Raw genomic sequence first — 21,590 nt, 5'->3', positions numbered from 1 at the left:
TTATTTAAAATAAATCCATTTAATTTATCATTAGATTACTTGACATGAATAAAGAACATCAACATGTGTACTAGCAGGACCAAGATAAACGCCTCCAAATAAAACCACCCACTCACAAACAAATAATACTTTTGCATTATAGACTCAGACGGTACATACATACTTTTTCATGTATTTCACAGGTAAGAAAAGCAAACTTAATCTGAATTGTTTTTAGAAATATCCCCGTTCAATAACTGGATTGGACATAGCAGTGTAATAATTCTACACATTTTACAAACGTCTTGAGATAAATGTTAATCGTCAGGAAAACGTCTAGAAAATGTCTAGCGTATCTACAAACGTAGACAGGCTAAATAGTAGTGTGCGTTTAGATACAATGATGTAAAAATACAGAATCCTCAAATAATGCGCTTTTAAAATTCTGTAGTACAGTAACGGTAGATAGGACATAAAATGTTTGACAATATAACTTTGGATCTCTAAGTGCTAAATGGTGTAAACATGGATAGCACGATGAACAATCCATGTTGTGCGTTGTGTCTCTTTGTTCAGCTGCAGTTATCTTCCTTGACACTCTACGGAGAAAGAAACAGATATCAGAAATCAGATCCAGCATCATGACTATTAAGTCATAATTGTAAAGCTTGTGTTTCAAAAGTGATGACTGTCAGGCCACATAAAGAATCACCAACAGCTTTTCTGATACTGGCATGGCATAGTATATTTTTCGCTCACATTCCTACATTTCGCAGACATGCAGAAAATATAAGAACATTACACCATTCACTGAATTTGTAGAAGATTATTCACAAGGTGCAGGCATGCCCAAAATGTTGGCTACATTACCAGGACAGTCTGTTCTATTATTCAGTCTAACAGAACTAGGGAGTATATGATGGATGAAAGAAGGATGAAAACCATTAGTTGCCTCCAGTATAAGGATGAAAACCATTAGTTGCCTCCAGTATAAGGATGAAAACCATTAGTTGCCTCCAGTATAAGGATGAAAACCATTAGTTGGCTCCAATATAAGGATGAAAGCCATTAGTTGCCTCCAGTATAAGGATTAAAACCAACTAGTTGGCTCCAGTATTGAGAGGTCAAACCGCATGTATGAGGAAGAATAACGGACAACCACACCCATAAGAGACACTGTAAAGGCCCATGAAAGGGCAAAACAGATGTTTCAGATATTTATTATACATGTGACAAAGACAAGATAGAATGGCCAAAGGGGGCGGTGTTGCAATCTACTGCAGAGATAGCCTGCTTCTGAGTTTTGTCCTACTATCCAGGTCTGTACCCAAACAATTTGAACTTCTACTTTTAAAAATCCACCTCTCTAAAAACAAGTCTCTCACCATTGCCGCCTGCTATAGACCACCCTCTGCCTCCAGCTGTGCTCTGGATACCATATGTGAACTGATTGCCCCCAATCTATCTTCAGAGCTCGTGCTGCTAGGTGACCTAAACTGTGACATGCTTAACACCCCGGCCATCCTACAATCTAAGCTTGATGCCCTCAATCTCACACAAATTATCAATGAACCTACCAGGTACAACCCCAAAGCCGTAAACACGGGCACCCTCATAGATATCATCCTGACCAACTTGCCCTCTAAATTCACCTCTGCTGTTTTCAACCAAGATCTCAGCGATCACTGCCTCATTGCCTGCATCCGTAATGGGTCAGCGGTCAAATGACCTCCACTCATCACTATCAAACGCTCCCTGAAACACTTCAGCGAGCAGGCCTTTCTAATCGACCTGGCCCGGGTATCCTGGAAGGATATTGACCTCATCCTGTCAGTAGAGGATGCCTGGTTATTCTTTAAAAATGCCTTCCTCACCATCTTAAATAAGCATGCCCCATTCAAGAAATTTAGAACCAGGAACAGATACAGCCCTTGGTTCTCTCCAGACCTGACTGCCCTTAACCAACACAAAAACATCCTGTGGCGTTCTGCATTAGCATCGAACAGCCCCCGTGAAATGCAACTTTTCAGGGAAGTTAGAAACCAATATACACAGGCAGTTAGGAAAGCCAAGGCTAGCTTTTTCAAGCAGAAATTTGCTTCCTGCAACACAAACTCAAAAAGTTCTGGGACATTGTAAAGTCCATTGAGAATAAGAGCACCTCCTCCCAGCTGCCCACTGCACTGAGGATAGGAAACTCTGTCACCACCGATAAATCCACTATAATTGAGAATTTCAATAAGCATTTTTCTACGGCTGGCCATGCTTTCCACCTGGCTACCCCTACCCCGGTCAACAGCACTGCACCCCCCACTGCAACTCGCCCAAGCCTTCCCCATTTCTCCTTCTCCCAAATCCAGTCAGCTGATGTTCTGAAAGAGCTGCAAAATCTGGACCCCACAAATCAGCCGGGCTAGACAATCTGGACCCTTTCTTTCTAAAATGATCAAGTTAACAAACAGATCCCCGACCATTTCGAATCCCACCGTACCTTCTCCGCTATGCAATCTGGTTTCAGAGCTGGTCATGGGTGCACCTCAGCCACACTCAAGGTCCTAAACGATATCTTAACCGCCATCGATAAGAAACAATACTGTGCAGCCGTATTCATTGACCTGGCCAAGGCTTTCGACTCTGTCAATCACCACATCCTCATCGGCAGACTCAACAGCCTTGGTTTCTCAAATGATTGCCTCGCCTGGTTCACCAACTACTTCTCCGACAGAGTTCAGTGTGTCAAATCTGAGGGCCTGTTTTCCGGGCCTCTGGCAGTCTCTATGGGGGTGCCACAGGGTTCAATTCTTGGGCCGACTCTCTTCTCTGTATACATCAATGATGTCGCTCTTGCTGCTGGTGAGTCTCTGATCCACCTCTATGCAGACGACACCAATCTGTATACCTCTGGCCCTTCTTTGGACACTGTGTTAACAACCCTCCAGACGAGCTTCAATGCCATACAACTCTCCTTCTGTGGTCTCCAACTGCTCTTAAATACAAGTAAAACTAAATGCATGCTCTTCAACCGATCGCTGCCTGCATCTGCCCGCCCGTCCAGCATCACTACTCTGAACGGTTCTGACTTAGAATATGTGGACAACTACAAATACCTAGGTGTCTGGTTAGACTGTAAACTCTCCTTTCAGACTCACATAAAACATCTCCAATCCAAAGTTAAATCTAGAATTAGCTTCATATTTCGCAACAAAGCATCCTTCACCCATGCTGCCAAACATACCCTCGTAAAACTGACCATCTTACCGATCCTCGACTTCGGCGATGTTATTTACAAAATAGCCTCCAACACACTACTCAACAAATTGGATGCAGTCTATTACAGTGCCATCCATTTTGTCACCAAAGCCCCATATACTACCCACCACTGCGACCTGTACGCTCTCGTTGGCTAGCCCTCGCTTCATACTCGTCGCCAAACCCACTGGCTCCAGGTCATCTACAAGACCCTGCTAGGTAAAGTCCTGCCTTATCTCTGCTCGCTGGTCAACATAGCAGCACCCACCCGTAGCACGCGTTCCAGCAGGTATATCTCACTTGTCACCCCCAAAGCCAATTCCTCCTTTGGCCGCCTCTCCTTCCAGTTCTCTGCTGCCAATAACTGGAACGAACTACAAAACTGGAAAACTGGAAAAACTTATCTCCCTCACTAGCTTTAAGCACCAGCTGTCAGAGCAGCTCACAGATCACTGCACCTGTACATAGCCCATCTATAAATAGCCCAAACAACTACCTCTTCCCCTACTGTATTTATTTATTTATTTTGCTCCTTTGCACCCCAGTATTTCTCCTTTGCACACTCATCTACTGTCAAATCTACCATTCCAGTGTTTTAATTGCTATATTGTATTTACTTCGACACCATGGCCTATTTATTGCCTTTACCTCCCTTATCTCACCTTATTTGCTCACATTGTATATAGACTTATTTTTCTACTGTATTATTGACTGTATGTTTGTTTTACTCCATGTGTAACTCTGTGTTGTTATATGTGTCGAACTGCTTTGCTTTATCTTGGCCAGGTCGCAGTTGTAAATGAGAACTTGTTCTCAACTAGCCTACCTGGTTAAATAAAGGTGAAATAAAAAATAAATAAAAAGAGTGTACCCAAAGGAGATCTCTATAGGGATATGCTGCACCACTGTACAAGATGACTTCTAATAAGAGTCTCTTTCTTTCATTTATGTAAGAAATGGACAGAACGTCAAGGGTTATTCAAAATCTAAAGGACTAACTGACATGCTACAGCAAACTGCACAGATGACAGTCAGAGGATTCAGATACATCCAATATTATTAAGATACATAACAGAATGAGGTTATTCACAAATTGTCTGTATTACGCAATGAATGACATCTATACGATACAGACTAGTGATGCTGCCAAAACCAGAGGTGGTTGGGGAAACATCCAGTGAGACTTGGCTGTAATGCAGGTTTTGGCCTCAGAGTGGCAGCACTCAACACCTTGTCGTTTTCACATCAGTGGTTCATCTCTGAATCCCTGAAGGCCGGGCCACCAGCATAATGTCATGTTTACCATTTTTATCTGTGTTCACTGCAGGTGAGAGCTCTCCTAGTGCTTTGTGGGCCAACCGCAGGTTCTCCCTGAGATGTCCCAGGTCTCTCTCTGCCTTGGCCCTCATGATGCTTAGCTCTGTGTAGATGTCCTTGTACGTCTCTGTTGCATACCTCTTATCCTGGGGGGAACAGGGATTAGGCTATAAACAGGCACTATTACTAAGTTAAATAGAGTATGACCCATGCTAATATTTGTACAGTAATACATGGTAATAGCAGGACAATAGTGTTGTCCATCTTATGTCTACTCGTCATACCTTTATACAGACAAAGGCTATTGTTATTCTGCCAGTGTGTGCTGTGATCTCACCCTGTGGGCTGTCTGGAGTTCATCCTTGAGCGAGGTGATCTTCTGCTTGAGGCCCTGCACCTCTGACTCCTTCACACGCAGGGAGATCTAACAGTCAGACAGAATCACAGTTGATGCCTCAGACACAGGTACAACACCAGAGGACCAAGGTGCCATAGATCAGCACAGAATGTACAGCACATGAGTATGTCATATGTTGGTCTTGTTGCTAAGGGTGACATCTAGTGGTGTTACCAGTCAAAGGCAGATACAGTTTACCTTTACATTAAACTTTACTTGACTGGACTAGATAAAGATTATATCCAACACTTTTTTGTTTCACTTAAGCAACATAGCTATTGTGCAGTGCAGTACTACTTACCTCCAGCTCATACACATCTCTCTCCTGACTAAGAGGGAAGGTGTCCTGCTTGGCCAAAGAGCAAAGTCTGGTGATCTCTGCAGCTAGATGGCCACTCAGCTCCTGGAAATACAACCACAGTCATCATTACTAACCCCACTACTTTGTATTTGATGACAAAGACAGAATTGGGAAATACTAATGGAAATGTAAGGGACCCTCAAGGTTTTGTTGCAGAGTGTTGTAACAGTCTGATATGAAGTTTATAAAAATATGCGTTATGCATTCTACTATGTGTGTTAAGACAGAGGACCCGGCAGCAGATTTAGTTGGCTTGGAGCAGAAACACTTGTGATGGTACATGGTCATAATGTGACTGACCTGGTTGCGAGTTCTGAGGTCCTGGTTCTCCTGCTGACACTGACACAGAGCCTGTCTCTCTGCCTCCAGGGCCTGGCCCAGGTGGGAGCTCTCCAGACACTTTAGAGAGTACTGCTGGGACAACACCTCCAGCTCCCTGTGACAGGAGGCCAGCTCCTCACTACACACACACACACACACACACACACACACACACACACACACACACACACACACACACACACACACACACAAAAAACATGATCCTGAGAGCTGAAAACCACAGCCAAGACTAGACACAAGGTGCACTGTGTGTTATACAGACAGACAGATACAGAGCCAAGGACAGGGAGTATGCAGATTATCAGTCCAAAACTCAGGGTTTGTCAGCCAATCCAGTGTACTATCTGGCCATGTGCTTTCCTTGACGATTTATTACCACATAGATCAACAGGTAGTACATTTACCTGTGTTGCCTGCATATTTCTCCAAGATTCACGTCTCCTGCATTGTTGTTTTCATGGCATGCCCTCTGTATCTCTCTCTTGAGTTCGGCACGGTGAGCGTTCTTCATTGCTTCAATTGCTAATGCCACAATAAAAGGGGATATGTTCACTCCATTAGAGTGGCATGGGAATGTGAGCTTATCAATATTCTGAGAAACTCTGCCTTCACACATACTGTAAATATCCTAAAAATGTTTAACCTTTAAACACACACACACACACACACACACACACACACACACACACACACACACACACACACACACACACACACACACACACACACACACACACACACACACACACACACACACACACACACACACACACACACTGTCCCCCATTACCTGTGATAGTAGCAGCCGTCTCCTCCTCCAGCAGTCTGTCTGTGTCTAACTGCAGGCGCTGCAGGTCCTGCTGGTGTCTGTGCTGCAGTTCCCCCACGATCCTCTGCTGGGACTCCTCCATGGTGACAAAGCCATGCTCATATGTGGCCTGCAGGGGCAAACACAGACGCAGTGGACTGTTAGGTGATTCATCCACAGATCCATTGTTATAATGGTCACTACTCCCTGGGGTTGGTTCATTACATCTTAATTCTAGTGAATTCAGGAACTACCAAAAATCCCATTGATGATTATCGACAATTGTTATTATGGGAATTGTCCTACCTTTAGCTTTTCTATGTCCTCCTTATGTTTCAGCTGGAGAGATGCCATTCTCCCATCATGCTCTGCTTTCATGTTGGCCATGACAGACAGCTGCTCCTCCAGATCCTTCACACGACCTTTCAGTGATGATAACACAATCTCCAGCTCCTCCTCCCCCAGAGTGTTTGCTTCTTCATGGGGTTCAGTAGTGCTCCTCTCCTCTACATCCTTATCAGAATCAACTTCCTGGATTCCTTTCTCTACCTCATCTACCCTACTCTCTACCTCATCTACCCTACTCTCTACCTCATCTACCCTACTCTCTACCTCATCTACCCTACTCTCTACCTTTATCATTGGACTATCAATGCTGTTGGTCAGGAAGTCACCCTCCACCACTTCTGCACACCTTCTAACCCTGCACACTTCCTCTACTGCAGTCACTCCCTGGTTTGGGCTTTCCACCTCCATTTTACCTGCAGCATTTATTGCAGGCGTCTCTGACTTCTGCTCACTTGCAGTGTCTAGTAGCTGTGTGGCTATTTGCTGTGAGTCTATGTGTTCTCCCTGCCTCAGGGGGGTCAACCCTAATCCCACTGAGGAACTCCCCTGTCTCTCCAGGTCTGACCGTCTGGCCCTAAGCTGATGGTTTTCACTCAGCAGCCCAGCACATCTGCTGCACATCAAAGGAGAAGAAGCAATGAGCAGTCGCTGTTGAGTCTCTTGAAATTGGCTCTTGTGTAGAGTGTTAAGCCTACTGAGACGATAGGATGAGAAGGCTTCCATGGCGGTGCAGTGTATGGAAGCTAACCGGGGCTCATTTACATTGTGGAAATGACAAAGTCTTTGTGCCAGGGACTGGAGCTCATCATTGGCCGAGGCTCCGACTGAGGAGGCGATTTGGTTGAGCAGGAAAATTCTCTCCTGTGTGAGCTCTGTGAAATGTCGGCTTATGAAATCATCGGTGTCATTATGCTGCTTGTACACATTCCACATCCTCTCTTCATCATCTTCCTTTTTCATTTCTGAACCTGTTTCACCTGCTATGTTTCCAATGATGTCCAGGTCTCTCAAAGACCTGCATCCATTCATCCTGTCCAGGCCTCCAGTGTTTATGTTTAAATCTTTCTTATTATGAGAAAAAAGACTATGAGCTAGGAGGAGCGTTTGCTTTTCCACTACCATGTGTTCTAAAATCTGACTTAGAATCACATCTGTGAGTTTATCCTCATTGGACTGGGATGGGTTGACCTTCAAACTGTTCAACAGCCTTCCCCAAAACTCCTCCTCTAACTGAAGCTGCCTGACCACTGTCTTGTTCACCTCCACACACTTTCTATCTAATGGCATCTTTACCACATCCATATCTGACCTGTCAATCACCTGCACTACTCTCCCTAAGGTTCTGGACATCAACCTTATCCCTTCCACCACTTGCTGAACCCTTTCTTCACCTGAATCCAATATTACCTCCTCCTGCCATTTGCCTTCACTGCTACACCTTAATCCACTTTCTTTCTCCACTGTCCTTTCCTTCTCTACTTCCTCATTTAACCTTACGATGTCAGCCTCTGCCTCCATGGCTCTCTGGCTGTACAACCGCTCAGCCTCTCTGAGTTGTGTGTTGTGGGCCTGCAGCTCCCTGCAGGTCTGTTCTGTGTGCTGGAGCTGTCTCTCTAGTTCTAATTGCTTGGCCTCCATGGCCTGCAGACACTGTTGAAGGTGTTCCCGCTCCTTCTCTCCAAGGTGGTGTGTGTTGATATTCTCTTCCCCAGCTTCCTCCTCTTCATCATCATCCTCTTCTGCTGGGAAGCCAAGGTCTTTGAAAGTGTCCTCCCTGAGCTGCAGCTGTACCTTTGTCTCCTTCAGACGCTGGTCCATTGAGGCTAGTAGGGACTGGGCCTCCTGGAGCTGCTCATCTCTCCTGCACAGCTCCTTCTCCAGGCCTTCCACTTTGGTCTGGCTGTGCTGCTCTGCCTCAGGGAGGAACTGAGGCCCACTGTACTGAGTGATAAGCTCTGCTTTCAGTCTCTCTATCTCTCTGTCTGCCTCTGTCAGCTGGTTGAGCATCTCCTGGTTGCGCTGGTTGAGGGCCTCGTTCTGGCTGCTGAGCAGCTCTACCTCCTGGGATAGTCTCCTCATCACGATGGCCTGGTCTGTGTCTACGTACTCCTCCTCCGTGGGCCTGGGTGTCTCACAGCATAGTAGGTTGTCTATTCTCACGCTGTTGGCTCTTTCCTGAGTTTCCCCCATGCTCAGTGAATCTGGGCTCCATGCACAACTTTTTGTGTGCGATTCTGGAATCGATGTCTGTTGATGGCTTCCATTTTCAAACTGTGTCTGAGAGCTAGTTTCACTGCCCAAGTTAGGCCCTCTGTTTTCACTTCCATTCTGAGGCACAGAGTAAGATGAGAGTTCTGTGTCTGAGGTTGGTGACATGACAGGTGTGTTTACTGATATAGGGCAGTCAGGGAACAGATCCTCCAGCTCCTGGAGGTTTCCCTCGGTGTCATGAAGCCAGATGATGGGTGGTGGTGATGGGTGAGTTCCAGGGGAGCTGTGTTTCTCCAGAGGGGCCGATGACAGGGAAAGGCCAAGCTGCTCCTGGAGCTGCTCCTGTATGTTCTGTCTCTTCAGCTCCTGTTGCTGGAGGAGCTCTCTGGTCTCCCTGTACATGTCAGTCAGGCTTTTCAAAGAGGGAAGATCAGCTTCTGGGCAGATTGGGGCCTCAAGCTTACAGGAGGAGGCAAGACAATTGTCTATAATTAGGTAGTTATCATTGTTGCAAAGTGGAAGTATTATAGATGGAAATACAGAGCATATCCATACTATGTATAGGCCAATATATATTTTCCCTTACCGGCAGGGAGGCATGATGCTGGCGTCCTAATGCAGTGCTCAACTGAGCCTCCAGCTCAAGCCTGTGATGGTCTGACTCTGCCAACTGGCCCTTCAACTCTTCTACCTTTAATCACAAGACACAGAGATACAGTAAGTCCACCGTTAAGCCAACCAGCAGCAGAGAAAGCACCTCATAACGTTAACATTGTTCCTGTTTTGAGATACACAGACTCACCCTCCTGTGGTAGGTCTCCAGTAGAATCCCCATATCCTCTTTATCCTTGCCCTGGGACTCAGTGTACAATGGAACAGTCTTCTCCTGTCTAAAGGCAGTCCTTTCCACCTGCTGCCAGCACTGTTCAATCTCCCTCTGCACCCTCTGGTGAGTCCTGGGTGACCTGGGACTGATACCTCCTCTGTCACAGTCCATCTCCCAGCCCACAAGGAAGCCTAGCATGCTGTCATACCTCCTCCTCCTCTCCTCTCGCCTCCTCTTCCTCTCCAGGTCCCCTACCTCCATCCGAAGAGGCTCCTTTGTCTCCTGCTGCACCTCCTGCTCAGAGGCTAGCAGGGCCATAGGGCTGAACTCAGCCCAGTCAAAGGTCTTGGAGCGCCCTTCGCGTCTCCTCTCACGGATGCGGCTCTGTTTGGGCCCCTGGACTCTCTCTGTAGGGACCTCAGAGAAGGGGGAGGAGTCCTGGGTCACATCTGGCTTAGGGAGGGGCAGTGACTCTGATGGGCTGCAAGGGATGCGATGGACTGGCAAGCTGCTTTACAATCACAACAGAATAACACAAATACTTACTGACGGGGGAAACGAGGCATTCTGCCTAAACAAAGGCAGAGACCTTCCCATCATTACTATAGAATGGTGGTAGTCTACTAATGTATTACTATGTAGTAGTGAGGCTGGTATTACAGACGCCATTTACCTGGCTACATCAGGAGCGTTAGATGGATGGACATTCTTCATGAGGGCCTGGATCCAGTTTCTCCGTATCCCTGCAGTCATGGCTGACAGAGTAAAGACACACTTCTGGGTCTGAGGGAAGACATTAGGAATATTACTTTGATTGAGTATAGGAGACTTACTGTATGTATAGAATGGATCAACATTCATCTGTTGATTTACATTTTTGTAGGTATAGATTTAGTCTTACATGGATCTGAAAGCCGTAGTTTCTCTGGACCTGGTACTCTGAGACATTATGACACTTGGTCAAGTCAATCTCCCCCTCCAGATCTGAGTTCTAACAAGAGAAGATGACAAACATCAATTCAAGACTTGGGATGAAAAAATAACAAAATCATGTTTCCCTGTCCTCACAAAATCACATATCTGTGTGTACTTCATTCAGTAAAAATGAAAATGCACATGAACTTGCCTCCTCTGCGAAGGAATCCTTGTAGTACCTCAGACTGTCAGCTGATAGCACAAACCAGTATTTCCTCCACTAGAGGGGAGCAGACAGACATTATAAGGGATAGTAGATGCAGAAACCTACATAACACATTTGAACTGTCAGGCTTCACTTTCATAGCAAGGACCCACAGCACCTTAAACATCACTAAATGTACACGCACACATTCAGGATCCATGTGCCTTTGGGGTAGAAATGTGGGAAGGTGTTCAGTGACGAAAGTAAAAGACATTCTTGATCTGTCCATTCCTATACCTGATCCTCCTTATCCAGTTTCATCATCCACCCTTTCTTGAAGTTCAGCAAATCAGGCTGTAAGGAAGATAAGACAGTAAGTTAGTCAGGAGTTCAAAGAGGCACGGTCATACAGTTTTCAGACACTTCAACATAAAAGTAAACTGCCGTCAATCCACTTGGGGCTTTCATTTATACTTGTTTAAATTATGAGAGCATCCCTGTTTGAACTGTGACAGTTTTCTGACATGTTTTACAACTTGACCCCATGCTTTCAGTGTACAGAAATTCCAAAAGTAATAAGCACTCACAGTCATGACCGACTCCGAGGTCCTGTGGTCCAGTGACTTAGCTCTTCTCTGAGGAGGAGGGACGGTGAGTTGACCTGGGCTTAGATCTCCACACGACTGCAGTTTCTGGGTGCAACAACAGGACAATATCAGTTACTGAAGTAACAATGTAGAAAGTGTAAGATGGATTAGCGAATGTGATCATGTCCTGTATTACTGTAAGCTTGTTGCAAATAAAAAACAAGATTATGCCGTTTCCCTTTACTCTATCATGACTGAGACAGCTTGGACGTGTGCATTGTATCAAGCAGAGAACCCACAAGTCATGGCAGGTCTCTGGCAGGCAGTGTTGTGAGATGTAAGGCTTATTGTGGGACACAGCAGGAGAGAGGAAGTGCTCTCTATACAGGGGCTATTAAACCTTACTCACATTAAGAATGAGTTCCACTCTGGTGACTGGGCTTGGCTGGGGAGTGTATGAAAATACTTTGGAGGCTGTATTATCCCTGATGGCCCCTGGCATCCAGTATCACAAGCCCAGGGATGTTAAAAGTCCCAAATCTCTGTCTTAACAAGATTCCCACATCCCTGACTGTTACCTACCAAAGCTACCTCATATTGGGTTTCATCCTGGCTAACCAAATAGCTCTAAAAAACACATCAGAGAGTCCCTTTAAATCTAGATTAGCCACCGCTAAATGAAACTAGAGACAGCGGCACCATATGAAACAAGATTATTTTGTCATTTACTTGAGCCCTCAAAAGCCTCATTCTTTTTACTCTTACGTAATAAAAAAAAAAGGAAAAACAACCACTTCAGTAAATCCAGAACATTCTTTGTCTGTGCCCAGCTATTTGCATAGAAAACTATCCAAGGACACATAACAGTAACATGAGGGAGAGAACACTCTGCTCCCGCCAGCAGTGTGAACTAGCCTCCTGCCTTCTCCAACAACACTGACCATTCTGGACAGTTGCTGTCTTCCAATGAAGTCCCTTTTCCCTAGGATAGGATGGGAAAGGGGAAGTGGGACTATCTGGGGAATCTGAGCCAGGGGGACAGAGTGAACTGTGAACAGGCATTTGACCTCTCACTCCAATACCCCCCCCCCCCCCCAAATAAAAAACCTGCTGGAACTGGAGGAACATAAATGATCACATGGGATAATATGTTCCATCGGGCAGGAACTTAAGAGAAAAATCCTACAGAGGGATTTAATCAGAGATTAACGTTAAACCTTTGACCCCATGGGATGGCCATACTGTGTATGATGTGTCTAGCTAAATCATATTACTGGGTTCAACAGTTCATACAGTATCTCATAATATAAACAGAAAGATATACAGTACACCAGCCGTAGTCTGTGAAAAATCAACTACAAGCGGGCCGGTTGCACCTTCATGGAGGAGGACGGGCTCATAGTAACAGCTGGAACGGAATACGTGGAATGGTATCGAACACATCAAACACATGTTTTCCAGACATTATTATGAGACGTCCTCCCCTCAGCAGCCTCCTGTGACATCAACAGTATGTTTTCTACATCTAGTACAATGTGCATACTGTGTACCAGTATGGACTGTACATGTATTCTATACTGTAGTGTTAATCCTAAATGCTGGTCATGTATTTGTTGTTGTCAGGAGTAGACAGACTGATACTTATGCTTTAGTCACTACCTTAATCACAGGAGCCAGTCTGAGAACATGGTGACTGTCATTTCACAAACAGATGTGCACTTGACTCAGGAGATACTGTACAGTGATAGTGCCTCCTAGCCTCAAACACATGACCAACAGCAGCTCCCTACAGATACAACAGGTCCCTACAGATACAACAGCTCCCTTAGATACAACAGGTCCCTACAGATACAACAGGTCCCTACAGATACAACAGCTCCCTACAGATACAACAGGTCCCTACAGATACAACAGCTCTTTACAGATACAACAGCTCCCTACAGATACAACAGGTCCCTACAGATACAACAGCTCTTTACAGATACAACAGCTCCCTACAGATACAACAGGTCCCTACAGATACAACAGCTCCCTACAGATACAACAGCTCCCTACAGATACAACAGGTCCCTACAGATACAACAGCTCCCTACAGATACAACAGGTCCCTACAGATACAACAGGTCCCTACAGATACAACAGCTCCCTACAGATACAACAGCTCCCTACAGATACAACAGCTCCCTACAGATACAACAGGTCCCTACAGATACAACAGCTCCCTACAGATACAACAGGTCCCTACAGATACAACAGCTCCCTACAGATACAACAGCTCCCTACAGACACAACAGCTCCCTACAGATACAACAGCTCCCTACAGATACAACAGCTCCCTACAGATACAACAGCTCCCTACAGATACAACAGCTCCCTACAGATACAACAGCTCCCTACAGATACAACAGGTCCCTACAGATACAACAGGTCCCTACAGATACAACAGCTCCCTACAGATACAACAGGTCTCTACAAATACAACAGCTCCCTACAGATACAACAGCTCCCTACAGATACAACAGCTCTTTACAGATACAACAGCTCCCTACAGATCCAACAGCTCCCTACAGATACAACAGCTCCCTACAGATACAACAGCTCCCTACAGATCCAACAGCTCTTTACAGATCCAACAGCTCTTTACAGATACAACAGCTCCCTACAGATACAACAGCTCCCTACAGATACAACAGCTCCCTACAGATCCAACAGCTCTTTACAGATCCAACAGCTCCCTACAGATACAACAGCTCTTTACAGATACAACAGCTCCCTACAGATACAACAGCTCCCTACAGATACAACAGCTCTTTACAGATACAACAGCTCCCTACAGATACAACAGCTCCCTACAGATACAACAGCTCTTTACAGATACAACAGCTCCCTACAGATACAACAGCACCTTACATATACAACAGCTCCCTACAGATACAACAGGTCCCTACAGATACAACAGCTCCCTACAGATACAACAGGTCCCTACAGATACAACAGGTCCCTACAGATACAACAGCTGGGTCATTGTACTGTAAGATACCATCACCGTTATGAGTTAGCAGAGGTTTGTCTGGGTCTTACAGGCAGATCCCTAATTACATAGTATCCATGTTTGGGTAAATGGAAAATGTGTCTAAGAGGAATGCCATTCTGAGATTACAACACACAGCATGAAGTGCAGACGGAGCCCCGTCAGAGCATTAAAACCAGTTTAGTTAGAGAACACAACACAGTCCTGAATTATTCACCTTCTTCCCCCTGTCTTACTCACACACACTAACACATGCCTCAACACGGCTGATGGAAGGATTGACTTAGCCATGCCAAACTCCTGCATACCGGTATGGAACTAAACACACATATATTGACACACGTGGCACACACACACACACTTGACAGTGTGGACACACGTGGCAAACACACACACCTGACAGTGTGGACACACGTGGCACACACACACACACCTGACAGTGTGGACACACGTGGCACACACACACACACCTGACAGTGTGGAATGTAAGAGTAGCGCTTCATCCTTGTCCATGAGCCTTACACACCATGCAATCAGACCAGAGCCGAAACGTTTGAGGTGACGTCTTTGCCTCTCCAACACCTGGTCTTATGAGTCATGTCCAAACAAGTCCAATGGAGAACTAGCGGGAACAGCTGTGCGGTGTACACGTACGTGTACGTTACCTTAACAATGACAGACTCCATCAATGGTGTGTAAAATACCAATCTATATGTGTAGATGTGGAAACACTATTCACTGGACACTGTCCTAAAGGGGTGCTTGTCTTGGGCCTTCCTGGTGGGTAACAAGTGTTGCTATTCTTAAAAGCTATGGTTACTCTTTGGATTATGAGGTGTGGTTCAAGTGATGGTGTTATAGTGGAGGAATGTGACAAGCCTTACCGGGAGTGGGAGGACTGACTGCAATGTAAAAACACTGTGACGGTGTGACTGATACCTCTCTCTGGTTGCTGCGAGCTTCACTCCTCCCCTTCCTGGATCCAGCCTGACCCAGGTCCTCTCCCACAGCACTCCTCCCAGCCTTCCCTGGCTCATTGTAGCAGCTGAAAAGCAGGAAAATCAAGCCTGTCATTCAACAAACAGCCATGGTGTCCTCCATGGCCCCTCACAGGTGGGCTGTGACATCACTTCCTGCAGGAAGAACTTCAGGATTACAGCTGAATAATGTCACCGCCACTTATTCTGTACCCCCAAGCTGGGCCTAGACTGAGGACACCCATGTCACCTACATCCATCTAGTGCTACTGTTGAATTGGAATTTCAAGTGACATCCTCACCTCCAGTGTCATGTTTTGTTTAGAAAGATAGCAGATATTACATAGATGGAATTCCCTAGAAGAATCAGATAGAGAGTTTGTATATACAGTATAACCCCAAAAGTGAATACTATCTTTAATAAACTGTGGGTGTAGCATCTGTCCTGTTATAACAGGGATGGTCAATTCTTGTTGAGGCATGTATGTATCTGTATGAGTTGGCACAAACATAATACTGTGCCCTCAGTCAGTGTAATGTCTTGCCTTGACATTTCTCCTACTTTCTGATGACTGGCAGTTTGTGAGGAACTCAGAAATAGAATTCTTTCAAAATATCTAATTACACAATCCTTTAGGAATTTCGAGGCCTTATTCAGGGCAAGGATTCTGTCTGTCCTTAGAAGGCAATGAATGAAACACACAGACCAAGGAGGTATTCCCGTCACGTAGCCCAAATACTGTATATGCTGTTAGTTAGGGAACAAACTGGGAGCGCTTCTTATAAGCTACATTTAAAAAACGTTACCTCCCTAATGGAAGAATATGGATCTTTGATGTGCTGCTGGGCTGTGTGTAATGTGTGTACCATTTTATAAAGAGAGAAACAGGAAGGCATCTGCTGTCCTTTAGTGCTAATTGCTAGCACATTTGTCCTAGCCCATGCCAAACCCGTTTTATGCCTGTTAGCATTTTCATGACAACACACAACAAATACAAAACCAAATAAATAAAATTGTAACTACTGTCCAAGAACATTGCGTTCATTATAGATCTCCCAATATCAGACACAACTGATAACATTTCTTCTCCATGATTCTCACCTTCTCTCTGCCCTGTTGTTCTTGTTGGCAGGTGGGTGGTCTCTGTATGGCGTAGACTCTGTGGGCTGGCTGTCGCTGCTGGTGTCAGTCCCCTCGCTAGACACAGAGTCCAGGGAACTCACAGAGCTACTGATACAGGAGCCGTTGGAGAGCCGCAGACTACCGTCAAAGGTCAGGGGGTCACTGGAGGCTGAAGGGAGGTAGTGGGGATCATGACCTGAGGAGAGTTATTCAATAAAGAGGGTTGTTTTCAGACTGTGACTGCACAGGTTAGGTCTATGTTTTGCATGATACTTTAGGTCATTGCTTTTGAACCGAAACACAAATAGCAGGACGGACAGTGGCAAGAGTTTTACGAGAATCCTGTTCTGAAAAATCGAACTTCTAAGACTTGTTATATGAGGAATCTGGTCAGATAGTTACTATAATGTCTCCTATCTAAGGAGGAGTCACGTTTGACCATAGTAGACATTCGAGGGACACCCCTACATAGTGTCACTATAAAGTTGCACCTAACAGACCACAGCTCATTAAAGAGATGCCTCCAGTTTGTTTTCCTTTCCATCTGCTCCCAGGCCATGGAAAAGCAGCTGTAAAATCTGTAATCTACATCAGCCTAATGAAGTCCCCTACAGGCACAGTCTGCACTACAGGAGTTGATCCTGCTCTCCATTATAACCTAGGCCCAGACACACCAATAAGTCTGCCTCCACATAGTTAGTGTGCACTTACCGTTCATCACATGACCGCTATTAAGAGAAATGTCTGCTCTGCTCGCATAATTAATCTTAGTTGTGTCTATGAAATATATTAGAGATTATTGTTTAGCATGAGCCCTGCATCCTTTTCTACAGTCTTTCAATAACACTACTACACTGGTAATGAATCTGTCCACTAATAAAGGCCAACTTTCTCATCCTGTATGCATGACCACCTGCAGGAAGTTAGGACAGTGTTAGATGTCTGACAGACTTGAAAGCCTGTCTGAGTGTGTGTGTATGTGTGTTGGCTGGTTTCTTTCCTCCACACCTGCAGGGGTCTCGTCCAGGCCCAGTGGATCAGTATCTGTCACAGTCCAGACAGGGGCCACATCCGGACCCCCACTGGGCCGCTCTCCCTGCCACAGGCTGGAGCAAGGTTCACCACTTTTCATGACTGAGAAACTGGGCTCAGTGGCAGCCATCTTTGCTGGGCTGGGCTCCTGATGAACACAATATGTTTTCATTATCATAATGTGTAAAGGCATAACATATTGACATATACATTGACATATACAGTAGTTGACATATTTTCTTGCAATATTTTCAAACATGTATTTAGGCCACCGATGACCAGGCATCTTGGTTACAATGTTATGAAAAGAAGAAGTTGTCACCTGGGAAGTAGTGGGTTCTACTTTACGTTTCTTCTTCTGATTCTGCTTATATGTCCGTGGGTAAATGACTAGTTGTTCACGCCAGCTGGCAAAAAGAAAACGACACAGACATGACAGGGATTCAAAATATTGTCCATCAAAGACAAGAATTTACAGAAAAGATAAATCAGGAGTGATATCCTATCATAATGTAATATCAGAGAAGTTAAGTCAGGAGTGATATCCTATCATAATGTAATATCAGAGAAGTTAAATCAGGAGTGATATCCTATCATAATGTAATATCAGAGAAGTTAAATCAGGAGTGATATCCTATCATAATGTAATATCAGAGAAGTTAAATCAGGGGTGATATCCTATCATAATGTAATATCAGAGAAGTTAAATCAGGGGTGATATCATATCATAATGTAATATCAGAGAAGTTAAGTCGAGAGTGATATCATATCATAATGTAATATCAGAGAAGTTAAGTCAGGAGTGATATCCTATCATACTGATATATCAGAGAAGTTAAGTCAGGAGTGATATCATATCATACTGTAATATCAAGAAGCATTACTGACCCATTGATGATCTCCTTGTTCTCGCCCCGGATAAAGAACTCCTGTTCAGGTGTGATGATGCACAAAGCGTTCCTCTGGCCTGTCTTAGGCTCTGCGTCAATCACCGCTGTACACAGATTCATGTTCACTGTTCCTTGTGGCAGAGTGCTTGTCTAAAGGAATGATACACAATGTCAATAATTTTGTCTGACCGGAAATTCTGGCAGAGATTATGATGCTAATCATGGTATCTTTTGTACACCATCTAGAAATATCAAAAAATATATATAAAGATATTTTGGAGGGTTAAAGGCCATCACAAACAAGACATTACCCGTTGCAACTGAGTTTAATACAGGCTATATAGAGTAACATGAAAGAGAGCAGAGGAGGAGATTTCAGAAGATCAGTGGGAGAGGGGGATGTGGCATTAGAGGACAGATTAATCCCAAATCATCTGCTCTGGTACTACACACAACATCTGGCTAAAAGATGCATAGTGAATCCTCTCATAAAACATTAAAACATACATCAGGACAATATACTGTAGTTAACCTCTAATAATGTTGGATGATCTGGTTTGCTTAGCTTTTTGGTGTGTGTGTGTGTGTGTGTGTGTGTGTGTGTGTGTGTGTGTGTGTGTGTGTGTGTGTGTGTGTGTGTGTGTGTGTGTGTGTGTGTGTGTGTGTGTGTGTGTGTGTGTGTGTGTGTGTGTGTGTGTGTGTGTGTTCAAATACAGAATCTCTTACCAACTCGTCCAGTGCAAAGCTCATGCTGCCATGCTCATAAAGGATGAAGAATCGTCGCTGCCATTTCTGCCATTTAGAGATAGAGTTGTTATGGATAATGTTGCAATAATGCCTCAAATATTGAATAACTTGCAGGTCTATCAGAATATAAGCTAGTACTACTGATACATTTCTGTACAACCATAGTCCAAGACTAGATAGTTATTTGTCATTCTCTTACCCTTGACCTCTGACTTGGATTGTTAAAGTCTGTCCCCTCAGCAGCCAAGCAGAGCCAGCCTCCATAGATGGGTTTGGCCTGTCAAGCATGGGAACACAAGGAGAAATGAGTTGGGTCTTGACCTGTGAAGGTTCTATCTAATGAAATCGTTTTTCTATGCCATCCTATGGGTCTTGGCTTCTGGCAGGGAGCATCAATACTCGTTGATTCATGTTTTGAATGTCAAAGGAATAACAATCCTATCTTTTTTAGGGAATGTCCTTTGTAGGATTAGCCAGTGACCGTTCGTGATTCAGTGTTCTTATAGTGATATGCTGCATTTACAAAATGTGTGAACAGATGAAGTGTGTCCATGCAATATGCCGTAAATAAGAGGCAGGGATAATCTTGTTGACATGGAAAAGAGAAGATAAACTGCTCTTTGTGCTCTTTTTCAGATGTCCTCAAAGACTGGAATGTTCTGACTCTCTGCCAGTTACTCAACTTGCTCCATTCTTTGTCAGAGAGTTTTGTTTCTTGTGTTATGAGTGCTTCTCAACATGAGATAATTCTTTCCTCAAAAATTCCAACAGACTTGGATATTTTATACTTAACCTTCACACCTGAGCCAGATGCTTTAAAACAGGAGCTTACTTAGCTGAGGTTCATTGACCAATGGCTCTAAATTTACAAGGCACAGAGAGATGAGCACAAAAGAATCAGATAGCAATGGTGTATATGTTTTCTAAAATAATAATAACCTGTTGTGGCCTATGGCATGCTGAGTGCTGACAGTTGGGCTGTCAACGGTCTCTTTACAACAGTGTGGGAGGTGTGTGGTGACAAATATTTGACTCATGCATTGGGGCCATTCAGTTAAATTGCTTCATTTTCTACAACAGATAAATTAGACTATTGCGTTATGTTCATTCAATTTCACAAATGAACGTGATACCTGACACAATATGAAGGAATGTCTCTGTCTGATACAACATTGAGTGCATGCCCATCTGTCATCCCTGTCATCAACATTCAGAAGAGTAATAGCCAAAGTATTAAAACTAATAAAAAATAAATATGTTTGTTCACTTACCTGGTCCTTACCATGATCAGTTGGAAGATGCAGCTCCCGAGACTTGAAGCAGTTCTGACATTTACTTTTATAAAAAATGTTCGCTTGGAATTTATTACACGGATTCGCACTCTTTAGTCCAGACATTTTGTCGCATATAGGCTACCACTATGTAAATCCGAAATGCTCCCCAATTCTCTCTTTGCGGTGCAGTTTATCCGATTCGAACATCTGTCAAATCCTGTGCGCTCTGAGCTCTCCCCGACCGGTCGAAATCTGGGATGTCCTAGGCAGCTGAGGAGTTGGCTATATAAATTCAGCCTGGACTCATGGGTTGACGCAATGAAGATCCGTGAAGCTAAACGAAAATCCCTTCACGAAAATCCGTGAAGCTAAAATCAGTATGATACGTTACATTTGGTATGTATTCATTTGTGGATGTCCATCATCCATTTCGTATTTTCTGTTATGAATTACAATTCGTATAATCTGTTACAATTCGTATGTTATCTTACAAATTCTAATCTGTACTATATGTGGAGCATACCACCCTGCATACCACTGCTGGCTTGCTTCTGAAGCTAAGCAGGGTTGGTCCTGGTCAGTCCCTGGATGGGAGACCAGGTGCTGCTGGAAGTGGTGTTGGAGGGCCAGTAGGAGACACTCTTTCCTCTGGTCTAAACAAAGATCCCAATGCCCCAGGGCAGTGATTGGGGACACTGCTCTGTGTAGGGTGCTGTCTTTCGGATGGGACGTTAAACGGGTGTCCTGACTCTCTGAGGTCATTAAAGATCCCATGGCACTTATCGTAAGAGTAGGGGTGTTAACCCTGGTGTCCTGGCTAAATTCCCAATCTGGCCCTCAACCATCACGGTCACCTAATAATCCCCAGTTTACAATTGGCTCATTCATCCCCCTCCTCTCCCCTGTAACTATTCCCCAGGTCGTTGCTGCAAATGAGAACGTGTTCTCAGTCAACTTACCTGGTAAAATAA

At 44.6% G+C, this 21,590-nt stretch overlaps 1 protein-coding gene across 4 annotated transcripts; it reads right to left on the bottom strand.

Annotated features, from left to right (window-relative positions):
• Positions 1-3: 3 nt before the first annotated feature.
• Positions 4-20,889, bottom strand: LOC139565396 (protein outspread-like). 4 transcript variants are annotated; one of them, XM_071385702.1, is made up of 24 exons: positions 20,617-20,889; positions 19,545-19,622; positions 19,325-19,390; positions 18,597-18,748; positions 18,031-18,115; positions 17,685-17,856; positions 16,656-16,872; positions 15,516-15,621; positions 11,546-11,650; positions 11,256-11,312; positions 10,965-11,033; positions 10,740-10,829; positions 10,512-10,621; positions 9,815-10,349; positions 9,599-9,703; positions 7,087-9,471; positions 6,760-7,044; positions 6,436-6,583; positions 6,050-6,167; positions 5,604-5,763; positions 5,244-5,345; positions 4,883-4,969; positions 4,532-4,691; positions 4-578 (listed from the first exon to the last, which is right to left on the bottom strand). In XM_071385702.1, exons 1-24 carry the CDS (start codon positions 20,740-20,742, stop codon positions 562-564), a joined length of 5,535 nt encoding a protein of 1,844 aa, XP_071241803.1. In that variant the 5' UTR covers positions 20,743-20,889; the 3' UTR covers positions 4-561. The 4 variants fall into 4 exon arrangements, with proteins under 4 accessions (XP_071241803.1, XP_071241801.1, XP_071241802.1 ...); XM_071385700.1 differs by having other exon boundaries at positions 6,760-9,471; XM_071385701.1 differs by having other exon boundaries at positions 6,760-9,471; positions 9,815-10,346.
• Positions 20,890-21,590: the final 701 nt, after the last annotated feature.

Source organism: Salvelinus alpinus, chromosome 36 (assembly GCF_045679555.1).
Source record: "Salvelinus alpinus chromosome 36, SLU_Salpinus.1, whole genome shotgun sequence".
NCBI lineage: Eukaryota > Metazoa > Chordata > Actinopteri > Salmoniformes > Salmonidae > Salvelinus > Salvelinus alpinus.
This window is presented reverse-complemented; position numbering and strand designations above follow the sequence as displayed.